The sequence below is a fragment of the Dermacentor albipictus genome, chromosome 9 (genome assembly GCF_038994185.2).
Source record: "Dermacentor albipictus isolate Rhodes 1998 colony chromosome 9, USDA_Dalb.pri_finalv2, whole genome shotgun sequence".
NCBI lineage: Eukaryota > Metazoa > Arthropoda > Arachnida > Ixodida > Ixodidae > Dermacentor > Dermacentor albipictus.
In genome coordinates this window covers 34378177-34395972 of record NC_091829.1, presented here as the reverse complement: position 1 = coordinate 34395972, position 17796 = coordinate 34378177, and the positions used below count along the sequence as shown (strand labels likewise).

Here is a 17796-nt window from a genome sequence, read left to right as displayed (position 1 = left end):
CTAGCGGAGGTAGGTTTAGCAGCTCACTATGGCTCAGTTGGTAACCTGTGGCTTTTACTGACGGTTTCCGAGAATTTTCGATGCGGATATATTTGGCGGTTTCTTTGTTTGCAATGTGCTACGACTGCAGAGGGAAACGTTAACAGCTTACCACTTCAGGTTAGTGCACCGCAAGTGTCTTTCGCACCATGCTGTAATTTTCAAAACCTTTTTAAAAGCGGGTTTCAGTGTCTACAACTTCGTAAGAGAACATCTAGAAAACCTGTCTTATTGCTTTTGTAGTTTGGATGACTGCACCGTTGACTACGCTAATTTTTGTGTGTTTTTTTTTGTCAGTACTGAAAAAGTTTCTTTTATGTCGTTGCGCGCTGGTAAAGAAAAGGCTAACAAGTTCACACAGCCTTCGCCATGTTCGTCTGCAGGTCCAGCCCCTTGCGTTGCGTTGTTTTCCTAACAATTGCAACGTCCTAACTTGTCAACCAAAACCTGAACTGTTTTAACATGGTCTATACCTGCTGAAAGTTTCGCTATCTGTCACGCTGATATGCTGGCACAGTTTCGAGTTTGTTGTTAGCAATGCGGCGAAATGTTTAGATACCGGGCGAGTGATGCCTGGCAGAATGAAGCAGCATCCAAGTCTCGCATTCTACGCATAGCCACCGTGCACGCGATGTGCCTACCAAACATGAGCGTACAGTCTTATACGGGTGTCACATCGCGCACTTTCGATCGCAATCGAGCCCGATCGGGATCGAATGTCTCTGTCACGATTGACTCCTTTGTGCAAGCTTCCGGGAGGAGCCATTCGCGGTCGAGAATTTCTATATGAATCCGCGATCGAAAGTGCCTGTGTGACGCCAGTTTTACACTAGGCATTAAATTACAATCGTGTCTTTACAGTTACTGCATGCAAGACTTTTTATGCGGGGGAAAGAAAAAACTTGTACAAGGCGTTAACTACAAGCACCTTATAAATTTCTTGACAAGCGAAATGGGGGAATCTGCTTACCTCCATTTCAAATATTAGTGCAATATTTGTGGCTTCCGAAAATTACCTTTGTGAAGTTGTTACTTTGAGCAATAAATGACTTCACAGTCAAACTATGTGTGCAGGAAGTCTGCAGTGTTGCATACCAGGCATAACAGTGACTGAATTTTTTTTGGCCTCATCAGCATAAGAGGTGGAAAAAGAGTAACACCCCAAACTGCTTCCAGGTACTAGAAAGCATTCTTTCGTGAGCTTTTAGGCATGGGACAAGCTCACCATTCAGCATCTGAATTGGTTGCAGGGATAACTACACATCAAGTTAATGCACGCACTTAGGACATTTCTGTCGAGCATTTCCATGGCCAGTGTTTTGCAGCTATGCCTTTTTCGATGCTAATGCCTTTCGATACTTTTCGCATTCGTGAGTGACCACGTTCGATGCTCCGCCAGCATCTCTTCGTCCGCTACTGAAGGACACTAGCATCGGGAAAAGGCAGTGCTACAAAATACCAGCCCATGTTCCAAAACAGAGGCTGCTATAAATTCCATGCATCCTGTCATGGGACATAATGCAGCTCAGTTTAAAAAGCATTTTGTTTGTTGATCGAAATGTTACCAGCATGCTCAGTGTAATTGAGCCTTTCAAACATGGATTGTATCTATCTAGCGGTGCACCTAACAGATTTACCTGCCAAGTGATTTTTGGAACTAACTTGATGTCTTTTACACCTGCTAACATGCAAAAAAATTTTGCGTCCCATAATAAACTGTGATAACAGCACAGTTACGGGACATGCCGGTAACAGAGTGATAGATAGGAATGCACATAGTAGGGCGGGTTTCACACTGACCAAGCTGGATCATGTGTGCTGCATTTATTCACTCTAAAGTGTCACTCCCCCTTGGCGCCAGAACGACAGCTAGTCTTGCATCCCTCCCCGCTTTATGTAGGGCCGAAATTAAGGTGGTTAGGGCGAGTAGTGCAAAACAGGTCGTCACACCGTGGTGCTTTGACGCAAAACAGGAATGTCGAGTGCTGGGATAGCAGGTTCTGGAGTTTCCCTTAGTACGCCTTCATCTTAATCTTGCCCAGCATTTGTATGGTCAGGGTGGTCGGGAGATCACTGCCTTTGAACCAAGCCGAGGCTTGGAGCTACATTCGGAGCCACGGTAGTGTTGGAATCCCCAGTGTTGTGACTGACTGCGGTATGCTGAATGGATGGCCAGATATTTATTTTTAATATTTAACAAATCATTAAGAACATGTTCTCTCCAGAGTGAATGGAAAATGGCTAAGGTAATCCCATTTCACAAAGGAGGTAACAAAACTGACACTTCTAATTTCTGCCCTATTTCACTAAACAGTACAATATGCAAGTTGCTTGAGCACACTATGCTTAAACACTTTGCTACCTATTTAAAAAAAAAGCTCTTCTATCACCATTCCAGCATGGTTTCCGCAAAGGTCTTCCTATAGTAACTCAAGTAACTGAATTAACACACGAAGTGTCACAAGCCATTGACAACCAAAAACGGGTAGGTCTAATTCTTCTTCTCCAAAGCATTTGATTGGGTATCTCATAAATAACTAACTATAAAAATTGAATCAATATTCGGCAAAGGACCACTTAGTGACTGGATCAGTGCTTACCTAATAAATCGTACACAGATCGTTGAAATTAATTACCAAATATCTTAAGTAACCCAAGTTGCATCAGGTGCGCCTTGCTGAGTCTCCCCAGCACTCTGCGCAAGGTGGAGGCATCGTCACGATTTTCTGCAATAATTACATCATACAAATAGATCAGCACACCTGGCAGTCCTTGCAAAATTGTTTTCATGTGGTCTTGAAAGAGTCCTGGCACAAGCTACTCCAAACGGGAAGTGGGTGAAGCAAAAAAGGCCCTTCTGGGTATTCACCATCATGAGCAGCTGCAATTCTTCATCTAAAGCAATTTGATTGTGCGCTTCACAAAGATTGATAGTTGTAAAAACTGCCACCGTTCAACGTTGCCATGATCTTCTCTACACAATATTGGATCGTGTGGCTGCTTAGCTGGCTGTAGTTCCAAAATCACCGCAAAAGAGAATGCTGCCATTACGCTTTGCAACTGCCACCATGGGTGCTACCCACTCTGCGTGTGGGACTGGGGCTAAAATTCCACTTTCAGCTAACCGATCAGTTTTGGCCTCGACTTTATAGAGTGTAAGGCATATGGCACCTGCTGTGCCTTGCAGAACCGGGGAACAGCATCATCACGCAAAGGCAAATGGGCAGGCAGCACCTTTATGAGCCCTATCTCTGGTTGAAACAAGTCAGAAAACATTTCTGACAGGCCTTCAATGCCACTGCCAGCTTCCTTACTGGTTGAAATCTCATCTTCCATGCGTTGAGCTGAGTACCGGCTCTCCGAGAAGGTTAAACACTCCTACGATGTCCTGGCCAGACAGGTTTGGCTTGGAACAACCCAAAACATCCAGTGTGCCTTTCATAGTCCTCAACCTGAAGGAAACATCGAGTTTCAACTGGATGCGTACTGGTCTAAGGAAGGCTGCGCCCCAGCAGCGCTCTAAGGAAGCATGCTAGCTCGAGCAGTGATTCTTGCAGTTTTGGCCACGCATCTTGACGCTTTACGTAAGCGGGCCAAGTGATGATAGAAACTGGGGACCCTGCATCCAGCTGCCTCTTGACTGCCATTCTGCCCCAAAGCAGAGTGTACAGGGTCGTTCAAAATATGTGCGAACACGGCGAAGCGTGGCCGCGCTCCGCGGAGCGTCAGCGCATCGAAACAATGTGGCGCAGGCGCACAGGAGTCTGAAGGTGGTGCTTCGTGTCGTCTGCTACAGCTCGGAAGCGCACCATGCTTGCTTTGCTGTGAAGCGCACCTGTGTGCTGGCAGCGCCCTGATGTGCCGAGATGGCATTGCCGCATTTTACTGAATGCAGCGCGTTGTTGTTGTTTCCGCATATGGCAACTCAGCAGTGTGTGTTTGCAATGCAGCGTTCTCCGTTAAATGCAGGCGTTGTTTCAAATTTCTCAGCTCTAGTGTAGATCCGAGAATCATTCGAGAATCACTCACTAGTACAGAGCAGTCGCTTAGCTTGGCACTTATTTGCAGCAGCTTATCAGCCGCGCCAGCGGATAAGAGATTGCCGTGCCCAAGCTAGCTCCCCCTGCCAGTTGATACCCTTCCATAGGACTGAACAACGCGCTGCAATCAGTAAAATGCGACTGTGCCATCTTGGCACCACATCTGGACGCTGCCAGCACAGAGTTAGGCGCGCTTCCCAGCAAAGCAAGCACGATGTGCTTCAGCACATCGTGCTTGCTTTGCTTTGCTTTGCTTGCTTTGCTTTGCTTCGTGTAGCAGACGACACGAAGCACTGCCTCCAGACTGTTGTGCGCCCGCGCCACATTGTTTCGATGCGCGACCGCGCCGGATGCGCTGACGCTCCGCGGAGCGCGGCCACGCTTCGCCGCGTTCGCACATATTTTGAACGACCCTGTACATTATTGCCTTTACAGCTTTATCTGCAGTTACAGTGAAGAACAAACTATCCGGTCCTGGATCGTTGATGTTCCTGACTGATGGATGCACTGCATTTATTTGCTGCTGCAGCCACATTTTAGGTTCCATTGTTTTGCTGTTTGCTCATCTGGGACACATCTGGCAAATGTGACCGCATTGCTGGTATTGGTAGCACTTCGCCGAGCAGAATCGACGCATCCTGGGGTTCTGCTTCATGTCTCTGCACCTAAAGCACGGTGGCCTGGCCTCCTGACTTCCACTTCTTGCACGCATGTTTCTTAATATGTGTTTGCCATCATCTTCAGGCACTTTCCTCACACCCTCACATTTTATTCCACCATTTTCACCGCTAGGGCGAGTTCCTCTGCTTCGCTTTTTGCTAAGGATGCCTTTGCAAGCAATTGACGAAATACTGTGTGATCCTGAAAGCCGCTGACTATCTGGTATCAGAGCGTCCTGCCTAATGAAAAAGCTGAAGTTGCTGTTGCGCGCTATCTACCGAATGGCCGCAAGAAAATCTTTGGCTGGCTCTCCTGATGTCTGGTTGCTTCAGAGAAATTTGTAGGATTGGGTTGTTTCATTCTAGTTAGGCACGCAATTCTTCTGCAGTATGTTGAGTGCTTCGTTGTACGTAAGTTCATTCAGCTTACTTGACCTGCAGCGTCCGCTAATGATGGCCACAGTGTTGCTGCAAGCAATGCTTGCTTCTTTTTATTGTCTATGATGCAACTGCCATTGAAGAAAACTACCCGCACTTGATGGTCCGTAGCTTCCTTGACTGCAGTGGGCTTGTGTATCCAGCTATAGTCTTCCAGGGAGCATGGTCATTATACCGGGCTCATCCCATCCTTGTTGCCACTGAAATGACCACGTTCCAGCAAAGAGCAACCAAGAAAAAGTGCTTGTTGTGGGTAGGTGTGGTAATACGAGGGTTGATCAAAATGTTTGCACCTCGCATATCGGGAAAACTGGCAGACCTTGGAAAAAAAGTTATTTTTCAATCTAATCTCCCCTCGCACTAATGCACTTCTCATTTTCCTGGAAGGCTTTGATACCTTGTTAAAAAAAAAAAAAGACTTCCTGTCGCTCTGCGCAGCTCCCATCTCGATGACCAACTCTGGGCTACCCAGCAAGCCTGCGAGGCAGTGAAGAGGCAAGACCTCGACGTCCCCACTTGGGAGGCCTAGGCCCAGCCAACTAAACTGCTGGTTTCAATAAAAGTTTGTTCCTCCTCCTCCTGGTTGCAAAGCCACTCCTCTGCGGCATTTTGAAGTGAGTTCAAGTCGTCAAACCTCATTCCCTTGAGGTGCTTCTTTACATTTAGAAATAAATAAAAGTCACTCGAGGCCTGGTCAGGACTGTAGGGTAGATGGTCTAGCTGTTTGAAACTACACTCTCGAATGGCAGCCTGGGCAACACGTCAAGCAGGAGGAGGATACCTCTTGTCATTAATCCTCGGCGTTTTTCCACGAAGGCATTACGCAGCTTTCGAAGAATGTTGGCATAGTATTGGCCTGTAACTGTCCTACAGTTTTCAAGATACTCAACAAGCAGAATACCCTTTGCGTCCCCCCAAAAAAAGTGTCGCCATCACTTTCCTCCCTGAGCATTGGGTCTTGGAACTTTTTCGGGGGAAGGGACCCTGAATGCCTCCGCTGCATAGACTGCCATTTTGTTTCTGGGTCCCACTGATACAGCCACGTCTCATCCCCAGTCACAAGGTTGGAGAGAAAATCTTCTGGCTCGCTTGAATAGAGATGCAAAAGTTCCCTTGATGAAGGCACGTGGTGGTGGTGATCTTGCGCTGAGAGGTTCCGTGGCACCCATCATGCCGAGACCTTCGACATACCCAAAACATTGTGGATGATAGTGAAAGCACTGCCATGAGAAATGTTTGATTCTACGGCATCTTCGGACACCTTGATTCAGTGATTATTCAGGATAAGCCTCTCTGCTGAGGCCGACTAAGTCATATTGGATGAAGTAGTCGGCTGCCCTGACCTTTGGTCGTCTTCCACGCGCATGGGCACATCTAAACTCATTGAACTACCGAGTCACTGTAGCATGTGAAGGACATTCACTGGTATACACATTCACCATCCTACTGTGGACTTCTTTGGCGAAACTTCCTTCTTCGCACAAAAATTTGTTAACACTCCGGTACTTGAGCTTGAAATCGTGGGAGGACACTATGTTCGACTGACTGATGCAGACCAAATAACGAACTGGAAGGCTTGATATTCACACCTTGCCAGGCTGCAGAGATGTCCTAAACAAAAGGTAGAGAGAGATCACTGTTAGATATTTGGTTATAGCCAAATTGCAAAACTTTTTTTATCTCCCTTCATATAAAGCACTTATCCAGGAAAAGTAAGGGATAGAAAGGGGGTAAGGGAAAGAAAGCGATAAGAATATGAACACTTATAGTAGCATGATATCAATACATTTCAGATATGCAATAATTTTTCTGGTATATCAGTTAGTTCAGGAGGTACATAAAGCTACCATTCTACTGTTTCTGAACACAGTAGGGGAAAACTACTCGGCAGAAAACTAATGTATTTGGAGAGGTAGATACAGAATATGCAATAAGTGCAGTGCTGGAAGCAGTTTTTAAATGAAATCATAATCATTCCGTCGTTCAAAGTTCAGTGTTTATACCACGAGTTTTGCGAGGAAGAATCGCATGATAAAATTATATGGGCTGGAGAGTGAAAATTTGCTCCCAGCACTACCCGATATAGTGATTGAGCTTTATGTTAAGGTGGCCCTGAAGCACTTCTCTCAACTAATCATAGAATAGCCTTACTATTAAAAGTACATTGTCCCACGAATATTATGGTGAAAATTTCTTTGAATCCTTCAACTGTAAGTGGACTTGACGTGCCAAAAGGCTTGTCGATGGCACCTGTGGCGGCCGCGCTAGACTGCACTACATAGCGTGCTGCTGCTATTTTGGAGGCCACGCGTAGCAGACGCAGCTACACGCAGTGCAAATATGAAATAATCTTTTTCTGCCTTTTTGAGATACAGACAGACATATCCAGTTAACTTAAAATTAACAATTATTGATTGCTGAGAACGCTCTCGCGATCATGAAATCGGGCAGTAGCTTTGGTCAGCCAACTGCTTTCTATCAGCTTTCAATGACGACATTGCAGATCCGAGGGCAAGTGGCTGTTCACTGCTTTGAACACGAGTTTGTAAGTTCCCTGCAGCACGCAGTGCCATAATATTTGCCTCGCATGTTTATAGATGGCCTTGTTAACAGATCGGCAGTGTTTCTTTACTATGTCAAAAAGCGTTTCAGGGCCCCTTTGTAAATATATTGTAGCTCTAGCTGTTCTGGATCATGAGGTAGCACTTCAAAAAAAACCTAATGTGACCGAAAAACATGTTAAAAGAACAGGTTCTATTTCCATGTTAGCTTCTGTTCAAATTTGGCTCGTATATACCTAATGTAAAATTGTGGCTGAAATGGGGATCTTGCCAGTATAAAATGAAGGATAGATGTGCAAGGGTAGCTGTAAGAATTGATAAATAAAATTTTCAAAAAATAAATGTTTTGCTTTTATTTTTTGGTCCCAAACCCACATTCCACCTTAAAGAGGCCTTGAAATGTACCCAGAAAACTTTGTTGGGTGGAATTGTCACCGAGTGGCTATTTCGTTCACTTGTGCAGCTGACAAGGCGTCTGTAACGCGGCGCTGTGATCATGGGCAATGTAATGTGTGACTTAGGTTAGCATAATATTGCTAGCGCTCTGATAAAGCATTCCATTTTACAGCCATATTAGTTATCATGTACTTCTGGAAACAAACAATGCCAAATTAATTTTGCACCAGGGCACACTAGTAGGGCTGGTCGCACCATTTCTTCAGCTGCTGAATGCATCCTTTTCTTTTGCACCGTTACTGCCCGTGTCGTGAACCAACCATCCCAAATGTGTTGATTTCTGCTTCAGTACTTGCATTGGTCAGGTGTACCACATGATTTCATCCGGCATGCGAAGGCTGGGAAGAAAAAAAGTTGTTCTTTTTCCGTGTCGCCATTGGTTTACAACACCAGTGGCTTGCAACTGTAGATCACATAAAAATAAAGTCCGTCTCCCCCTCCCCCATAGAGCACCCCATATCTGCCACAAGGCTGCGCCTATTAAATGCAGAAATAAAGACGCCTACAAAAAAAAAACATTTAAAAAATGCGCCCATTGTGCAGCTAGATGCAGCCAGCAGATTGCAAAGCCCTAGATCATCGTCTGATTGACTTGAATTACGATTGAGTAACTTGTTTGAGACAAATTTTAAAAAAAAAATTTATGGGGTTTTACGTGCCAAAACCAATTTCTGATTATTAGGCACGCCGTAGTGGAGGACTCCGGAAATTTTGACCACCTGGAGTTCTTTAACGAGCACCTAAATCTAAGTACACGGGTGTTTTCGCATTTCACCCCCATTGAAATGCGGCCGCCGTGGCCGGGATTCGATCCCGCGACGTCGTGCTCAGCAGCCCAACACCATAGCCACTGAGCAACCGCGGCGGGTGACAAATTTCTGATAAGTGTGATCGCCGATGTACCATGAGTTAAGTGGATGCTTTCCTGGTAGTATTGCCTCTGGAGATGTGTCACGACTTCACAAATTGGTCGCACACGAGGATGCTTGATGTTCCCAAACCGTTGCTTGCAAATAAGATAGTAGCAAGCATGCACAACTCTACCACTGCCTATTACCTTGTAATGATGTAATAAGGCACAGAGAAAGATTTCCCTAACATGAGCAAAGGCCTGCCAGACACGCTGCTTTCCATCTCAATGGCGACTCGGTATTGGTCAGCAAGAGTGGTAGGGGGAAAAAATGGGCAATGAAACAATCTTATTTCGCAGTGTAACCACTACCTGCCAACTCTTCCAAATTTTCCGTGAAGTTTATGAATTTCAGTCTGATCTATGATTATATGAATGTCGTGTTGAGTTATAAGCCAAATAATTTCTGTTCCCGAAAACATTTTGCTCATTTGTCTCCATAGCTTCCATTGGAAGGCATTAAAAGGTTGTTAAAGTGGTACTTGCTCTGAGAAAGCTTATTTAAACAAGTTAGTGGAGCAGGTGCAATCGACAACAGCAGTGTCACTGAAGAAGTCACTGCAATCTAAAAACTGTGTGTTGCTCTTAAATCTCTGCTTTTCGAAGTTTGCTGCTGCACTTCTGTGTTGCATCTAAATGTAAGTGCCTGTGTGCGCCATAAAAGGTGTGTGCTTAGGGTAATCTTTTTTTATTGCCTGCTGTTCTCCCCTTCTTTGCCATGTCTGCCGGATTTCAACAAATTTTGATGTTCACAGGTTGACATGTATGGTAGTTTTTAGTTTGACATGGTTTGACATGTATGGTATGGTAAGTTTTTAGTTTATAGTGCTTTTTAAAATCTTCTACAGTACCACGCAGTTTTAACCTCTAGCCTTGATTTTGTGCATCTGTAAGAGCTTAACTGTCATCTATGCCAATATTCTATGACAGCTTGTTATAAACTGCAGGAACAATCTGGGCTACTTAAATTTCGAAAGAACGAAAAAAGAAAGCTCTTCTTGAGGCCATTTGAGCAGTGTTGGATTTGATTATTCCCTAGGAATGTGGTGGCTTGCAAGTAATTTGAAAGTAACTTACAAGTAATAACCTTTTTTTTTTTCAGTAGCTAGTATTTTACTCAAGTACTTCTCCAAACGACAGTACTTGGTTAGTTTTTTTGCACAGTACGCAGTACCTTAATTGCCTTTTCTGAGCAAATTGTAAGTGTCTAGAATACCCTCTACAGCCTACTTTCTCCTCTGACTTTTCTGCATGTAGTTTGCACCAATCACGGCATTTCACCAGTTCTGGCTCCAGCGTGATGCTACCGCCGCAACCATTCTACCGCCCCCTACGGCAAGTGCCGCTTGTGGCAGTCCCATCACCCGAAGACAATGGCCTTTACTTTAACTGTGGGTCATACCCGGCACAAAGCCAGGGTGTGGGGGCTGCGTCACTGCTGCTTATCTGCTTCGCACCAGTTGTGGAGCACTCGTCTCTGGACGGCCGCACAGCCAGCCTGCTCCTAAACGGTCATGCATACTACAACATGCCATTCACGATGGTGAACATCTCGCCGCTTCTCAGCCACACTGGGAAGAACTGCTTTGCGATATGGGACGAGGCCATCCCGACGAAGGTAGGGGTGCGCGTTGTTGAAGCTGCGAAGGTCACAGAGGACGAGCTGCTGTCCTCGTTCGACGAAGGTTCGCCTTACGCCATCAGGCGGGAGAACACGGAAGCACTTGTGAAAGCTCATTTTGCTGAAGCAGACGAGACCATCGTGGAGAACTTCCAGGTGCGTCCTTTATCTTGCCAACATGTGCAGTGGGCAGCACGAGTGTTGTCATCACTACAGCATTATTTATCCATGTGGCTAAACGGCTAGCTCACTTTCACGTGTATTTTATGTGAGGGACATTTGGCATGCTCCTGAAAGTGTCATCGGGCTAGAGACAAAACCCATTCAGGTTTGCGACTCACCTTGGTGCAGTTATCAAAATTGGAACCACAGCTATTTTGCAATGGTCGCTCCATACAGAGCAGCTGCGCCGACGAATGTTTCTTATCCCTGAGGAAACCGTGTGAGTTACCTTTTTCTAGCTCTGTTCCAATTTTCAAGTGGATGCCAACTGCTGCATTTGGAAATGTACCTTTGCCTTGCACATATATCTGCCCAATTTAATGGTTTACAGGTTTACAGAGGCACCCTTCAAAAATATTTGCAACAGAAAACGTCTCTTTAACACTGGTGCATGACCAATATGTGCCACTAGAATAAATTTAAATGGCAACTGGAAAAATTTGATCAGATTGCATGTTATGCGTAATTATATGGACGTGCGACCTGTAATCACCCTGTTGCTAATTGCTAAGCATGAAATAGTAGTTTCAAGGCTACATTTTGGAGGCTGTGAATAAAGCCACTTTAAAAATGCAAATGAACTCGAAAATCGAACTAAACATTGTAGTAGTCTCGAGGTTATTTACTTTTTAATTTATGCTGATACAGTACATAATAGCAATGACACTTGTCGGGAGCAGTGTTCCTGTTTCTAGTGTCACTGATGTGTCTGGTCTGATCACTGTTCTGAAACATGGCATTGCAATTGTTAACAATGCACACAGGTGGTACTTAACTGGTACATGCCATCAGCAGTGCATGGATTTCAGCATATATATATATATTTATTTGTTTATCTCTACCTACAAAGCCATAGAGTGCCATCACAGTTGGGGAGAAGGCATGATTTGTTAAACACAAGCAGAGCAGGCGACATCTAAACAGTTGCGACAAGCAGCAAAAAACCTAATAGTTGTGACGCAAATAACTAATTGGACATAAAAGATACAATTTCCTTAGGCAATCTGTTCCACTCTTAAAAATGCACGAAAAATTAAGTTTTTGTGTGAATTGGTTCGACAAGAGAATCCCAAATTTTCAACGTGTCTAGAGATTAAAAAGATTAAGAGCATTTAAAAAAAACTAATCTTCAAGTTTCCTCATGTAAGATAATCTTTCTGCTAATTTGAACAATAGATCTGCAAACAAAATCTTCGAACACAACCAACTTTGGCACTTCATGCTCGCTTCCTGCTAAAGGCTTTTGCTCAGGGCAAATTTTAAAATATGTGTGCTATTGCCTCCTGCCCTATCAGTGTCACGTCCGTGGGATTTTGCAATTTTTCATGTTCACAGGTTGGCAGGTATGACACTATTGCCTCTTATATCTTGAAACACCAGGAAACACTACAATGTTTCTGATGCTTTGTGCTTTAACAAAGTACCACGAGATGTCACTGCCATAGCTGCTGCTGCCCTCCATGTCTCTGTTGTTTTGGTACTCTGTAAAATGCAATATTTATTTATTTGATTTCATTTATGTACAAAATATTGCAGGCCCTAGAGTGAGCCCTAGCAGGAGTAGTAATACGTAGTTGCATTTAACAAGTGAGAGAAAGTACACAAAAAAATATAAATTGCAATACAAACTTTATCACATACTGCAGCAGAAGCAATATCAGGATTCTGCAATAGCAAGCCTAGAAAAAAAAAAAGGAGTGGTAATATTCGCACTATACAACTAACACAAACAACACCAAAGTAGAAGGAAGGTGTTACAATTCCCTAAACAACCAGGTGTTTGATCGCTTCAGTGTTCAGTGACGAGGCCAGCGGGAGAACATTTTACTCATTTACAATGCGTACCTTTACTTCAAAGACATTTGTCCTAGTTTTGAATGGGGTAAGGGACTCAGTGTGATGATGCTTTGTTGTTTTCGATATGAGAGGTGAAATGTAATCATCAAGATTTAAAGACAGTTTAATATGCTCAAGCTGAAAAACAAACTTCAGTCTGAATTTTTTGTCCGAGCTGCAAAATTTGAATACTGTGTAGCCTCATTAAGGAAGTTGGGGGAGTATATGCTGAAGCATACACTGTTTTCAAGTTCTATTATACCCCGCTGGCTCTTTAATTCTATTGATTATATTTTACTGTGTGAAATTGTATTGTTGAATTAGCTGTCGTGTTCAAAAGCGTTCTATTTGTTCCTTATGCATACTGTAATACTATATTACTGTATATTAGCACATTCCTTACCCTGTATTTTTTGTATATGTGTTCGCATGTGTATTCTAATTATTTTGTGTTACACTCTTTCATTGTACTCTTTCCCCTTACACAATGGCTCTAGGGGCCTGTAAGGTGTCTTTAAATAAATAAATAATTCGCAATTTCGTAGTTAAGTATATGCTAAAGTGATGCAGAGTATGTATGTGGCTAAACGTTTCATTCCATTTGGTGCATGCTTTAACTTACCGTAAAATCCCGAGAGATAGCCCACATAAAATCAAGAGAAAATCGAGTGAAAATATGAGGTGGTCTTACTTTCACTGTGGTGGGTAACTTTCAGTTCTTTTTAAGCCGGGATTTTACCTAGGATTTTACCGTATATCTGAGGTCGCATGTTCTTCCTCCAGTTTGGTCGTGCCTTTACAAAACATCTTGGCACTCTTCTGAGCAGCAGAAATGCAGGCCAACAACAGCAGTTAGAAGATAGAAAGCTTTTATATCTCTCGGAGCTGCTAGCCTTTATGCTTCTATGAACTTCAAAGGCGAACACAATGGCAATGCCTGATGCTGTGATTCTGACAAAGACATATTTTGATACGAAAAGCAGCTCTGCTTGAATTTGTCATCATCTTCGGTTTTCGTGTGTGATCATTTAATTATAAGTGCCGCATGATGAGGATTACAGAATGTGTTGACTGACCACAAAGCCATGATCTTTCATAGTTCCTTTCAAGGACATCTTTTGCAAAGATGGACGCCAAGTCAATCAACAGCTCACAGATAGGAAGATTTGCATTGTATTGTGCTACCAAAGTTCTGGCACAAGGCTTCACCACAGTGTCTTAAGTCGAGAAGCAACATAGTATGGGCGCAATGCAAAAGAAAGCACAATTGAGGAGTGCAAGTGATCTATGCCACCATGGTAATAAGTTGTTTACTATGGGTTCATAAACTGATGTTTATAGAAATGCATCAAATTGTAAACAAAGTGCTATTGTCTTTCTTTCTTCAGAAGAAATAATTTTTGCTCTTCCTTTACCTCCCCACTTGCACTCAACCCTCCCCTAGGAAAAAGAGAAAATCTGCCTTGCCCCACTATTGAGTCTGTTTTTGCCTAAAAATAATTTTTCTCCTGCTCCCCTCCACTCCCTGAAAAACAAAAAACTAAAAAAAGGGACGCTGTCAGGTAGCTTTACTGCACCTTTTCTTTGTTTTTTCTTTGCCAAGAAAACTTGTTTCTCCTCCCCCCCTCCAATTTCCTTGCTTTTGCTCTTCTCAAAAGCTATATCTGGGACCATCACTCAGATTGAGTAGTATTGAAACAACACCAGGTTCTGATATAAGGGTAGTAACTTCATGGTCGCTGCTGTGGCTGTGACACAGTGGGTTTTCAGTTCGGTTAGAAAAAAAAAAAGCACTGACGACAATAATTAGGATCTTCAGCACCCATTGTGGTTGCTTAGTGGCTATGGTATCAGTCTGCTTAAGCATGAGGTCGCGAGATCGAATCTTAGTCACGATGATCGCATTTTGACGGGGACAAAATGCAAAAACACCTGTGTACTTAAATTTAGGCGCACGTTAAAGAACCCCAGGTGTTACAAACTATTCTTTAGCCCCAACTACAGCATGCCTCATTATCAGATCATGGTTTTGGCATGTAAAGCCCTGTAATCTAAAATCTTCAGCAATACAATGTTTATCCTCAATAGTTTCACCATTGTACACAGTGCAACCATTTGCTTTCTATTTCTTTGAAAGGTATGTGTATACGCATAGGCTAAAACTCTGCTGCTTGCAACACCTCTGGCTGAGCAGGTGTCCCTGGTCTGCCCACTAACGAAGAGGAAGATTCGGGTCCCTTGCCGTGGTACCCACTGCCAGCACGCACAGTGCTTCGACGCCTATGCTTACCTTGCCCTCAATGAAGGCACGCTGCATCCATCCTGGCGCTGCCCTGTCTGCAGCGATCAGGTCCTCCTCCAGGACATCCGCATTGACCTGTTCACACTGGACGCCCTCCGCAAGGCTGACGACCAGTGTAGCACCGTGAACCTCTTACCCAACGGCAGCTGGGCGTCGGTGACAGACTATGACGACCACAACGTCATCATAATTGAAGACAGTCCAGTCAAGGAGACGGAAGGAACGTTACACAATTCGTTCGTTATTGACTTGACGGTTGATTCGGACTGACGGTGGTTTGGTTATGTGATCGACCTGTGTTCTGTGAGATATTGGCGTGCCCGTGGCTTATGCCTACGGTCTGCTGGGAAGAAAATGGGACTGCATTCGTGCCACAAGTGTGATTCAAGGTACTTCCTTTTTGCCAAAGATTGACTTTGTTAGCAGTTGCTTCCTTGGTTAGTTGCTCCACCTGTGTAGAAGTGGTTATGAAAATAGCAAGCGGTGTATGAAACCTTGAAAAACGTTGCACCTTTGCAGCTGGATGCGACACCTGCTGCTGCAAGCAGTGACCTGCGTGCTTCAGAGTGATTTTTTATGAACTTAGAAAAGTGTGCTATTTTATACAGCCGAACCCTTTTATAACGAAAAGCTTGGGGCTTCTGAAATAATTTGTTATACAGGTCACCTTGTTGTAAAGGTAGGCACAGCACAGATCACAATATAACTTGGACGGAATGATTTTGTCGTTATACAAGTCATTTCGTTGCGGAATCGTTTGTGGTACAGGTGCTCGACTGTACTTTCGTGTATTTTTAAATCTTTTCAGCCGTTTTTATAGACAGATTTTATGCATTTTAGTATGTCAATAAAATATATTTGTGCTCCAAAGCCACCAATTTCCTCTTAGGCTCTATGGGACCATCTGTCGAACCAGCTAGTTACCCGTTTGAGGTTCTTCACTGACATTTATTTAAAAAGTTCTGTTTAGAGTTACTAATACCGGGCATTTAACAAAGCAACCAGGATTATGACTGCAGTCTTCCCCTAAATCTTTTCTCTTCATTCTCTCTTCTCAGTGGCCACCTTTTCCACCATGATACCTGTAAGCTCAGAGCCTTTATACAGTGCCACTAGTACAACCAGCCCGCCTGATGTAGTACTCTTAGAGGAAACAGCACCAAATCAATATTTCAGCTCTGGTGACACCTCACTTTTGCGTTAAGGCTTTCTGTTCTGTGTTCGACATTCGATTCGATGCCTGCACGCTGCTTGTTTATGGTCCTCGGAGCTGTGTGATGGCTCAAGTTAAAAGCCTCGAATTTCCCCCTTTGTACATGGAAGGGCTTTTGTTACCAACATGGCCTTGCTATAAAGAAAAAGCAGAATTGTGCGATGGTGTAAACCCACAAGAACTGTTCATTGGCACACGTTGATACGATTCTAATTACCCGGTGATGCCTGCAATCTCCATCACTCTGAAAAAAGTGAATGTCTACAAAAACTTCAAGTACAAAATTACTTTGGGTGAGGATATCAGCGAAGTGCCTACCGGCATATTGCTGCCACTGTCCTTGGCAAAATCAGTGAAAGCAAGGTACTTCGCATGGTGGCCATGAAAACTTTGTCTCATTACTCTTTGAACTGCTCCGTTCACAAAAGGCCCTGCTTGTCACAGGTTCAACTATACATGCATGGCTTTTTTTATTTGCGTCTGTGAAACAAAAGCTGCATGATCAAACACAAATCAGGTGTTTACTGCTTTCTTACGTTACACTTTCCTAGTTGCCAGCTACTTCCAGTCTATAAAGTGGATATTTTGTTTCATGAAGCACAATCAGCCCCAAAATAATAATGTAATATGTTCGGATTCTTTAATTCATGTTTATTTCGGCTAGGGGTGCTCAACAAGGCTAAGTATTTGATCTATAAATGTACTTGTAATAATTGACAGATACATTTAACCTTTCATTTTTTACAAAGTAAGTATGTCATTGAGACCTTGAGTATGCTTTTGAGACCTCACTGACGTACAATAAGCAGCAGCCCATTGGAACTGATTGAAGTCCTGGCCGTTAATCTATTTAAATTGTATGGCGGTAAAATTTGTAAACACAGGTCGTTCTCTTTGAGAAGCATCATGCAGGTTCGTTTTAAAAAAGCAGTTTTATTTTGATAGCAATATTATCGTAACCAGTTTACGCTTCCAACATTTGATAGCCACCACCAAGCAGACGTGTTTAAATACGGTGAATCTTATCAGCTGTGGCATTTTACTGGCACAACGGTTGCACAGCTTCCATAGTTAGTGATCTGCTGTGTCTGGCCGGGTAATGACGTGTTGCTTGAAAAGAAAATGCGCTAGCTAGCGCGAAAATGCATCACTGGAACTGAGCACAGTCTGCTTGGAGAGTACCCACGAAAGTGGATTAACCTTCCAGCCTCTGGGCAGGCACGCCGGTGAGTAAAAAAGCACTGCTTCACATTTCAACTTTGAATTTCTTTGTATGAGAGGGGGATAAAACAGATTTTCTGTAGTCGTTTGTTAAAAAAAAATGTGGAAAATAATACTAATTGTGTAGTTGCTATGGCTCTTCAAAGCTAATTCAAACAAGGCTCTTTTATTTTGCCAAATTGCTAAAATTCCTAGCGTAAGGTACATCATAAATAATAAATAGGTTTGACTGTATCTGCATAAGCTATTTACTGCAATAAATTCACTGCACTTTAGTG

At 43.5% G+C, this 17796-nt stretch overlaps 1 protein-coding gene across 2 annotated transcripts; it reads left to right on the top strand.

The window, feature by feature from the left end:
• Positions 1-15: 15 nt before the first annotated feature.
• Positions 16-15954, top strand: LOC135906532 (E3 SUMO-protein ligase PIAS3-like). 2 transcript variants are annotated; one of them, XM_065437974.1, is made up of 4 exons: positions 16-159; positions 5615-5790; positions 10361-10880; positions 14977-15954. In XM_065437974.1, the coding sequence occupies exons 3-4, from the start codon at positions 10404-10406 to the stop codon at positions 15352-15354; spliced, it is 855 nt and encodes a 284-aa protein (XP_065294046.1). In that variant the 5' UTR covers positions 16-159; positions 5615-5790; positions 10361-10403; the 3' UTR covers positions 15355-15954. The 2 variants fall into 2 exon arrangements, with proteins under 2 accessions (XP_065294046.1, XP_065294045.1); XM_065437973.1 differs by lacking the exon at positions 5615-5790.
• Positions 15955-17796: the final 1842 nt, after the last annotated feature.

What these genes read in the sequence shown, in the direction of transcription:
- LOC135906532 (XM_065437973.1), top strand. Translation starts at nt 10,404, where the DNA reads ATGCTACCGCCGCAACCATTCTACCGCCCCCTACGGCAAGTGCCGCTT. An exon ending in CCATCGTGGAGAACTTCCAG is followed by an intron (nt 10,881 to 14,976) that starts GTGCGTCCTTTA and finishes CTGGCTGAGCAG; the next exon opens with GTGTCCCTGGTCTGCCCACT.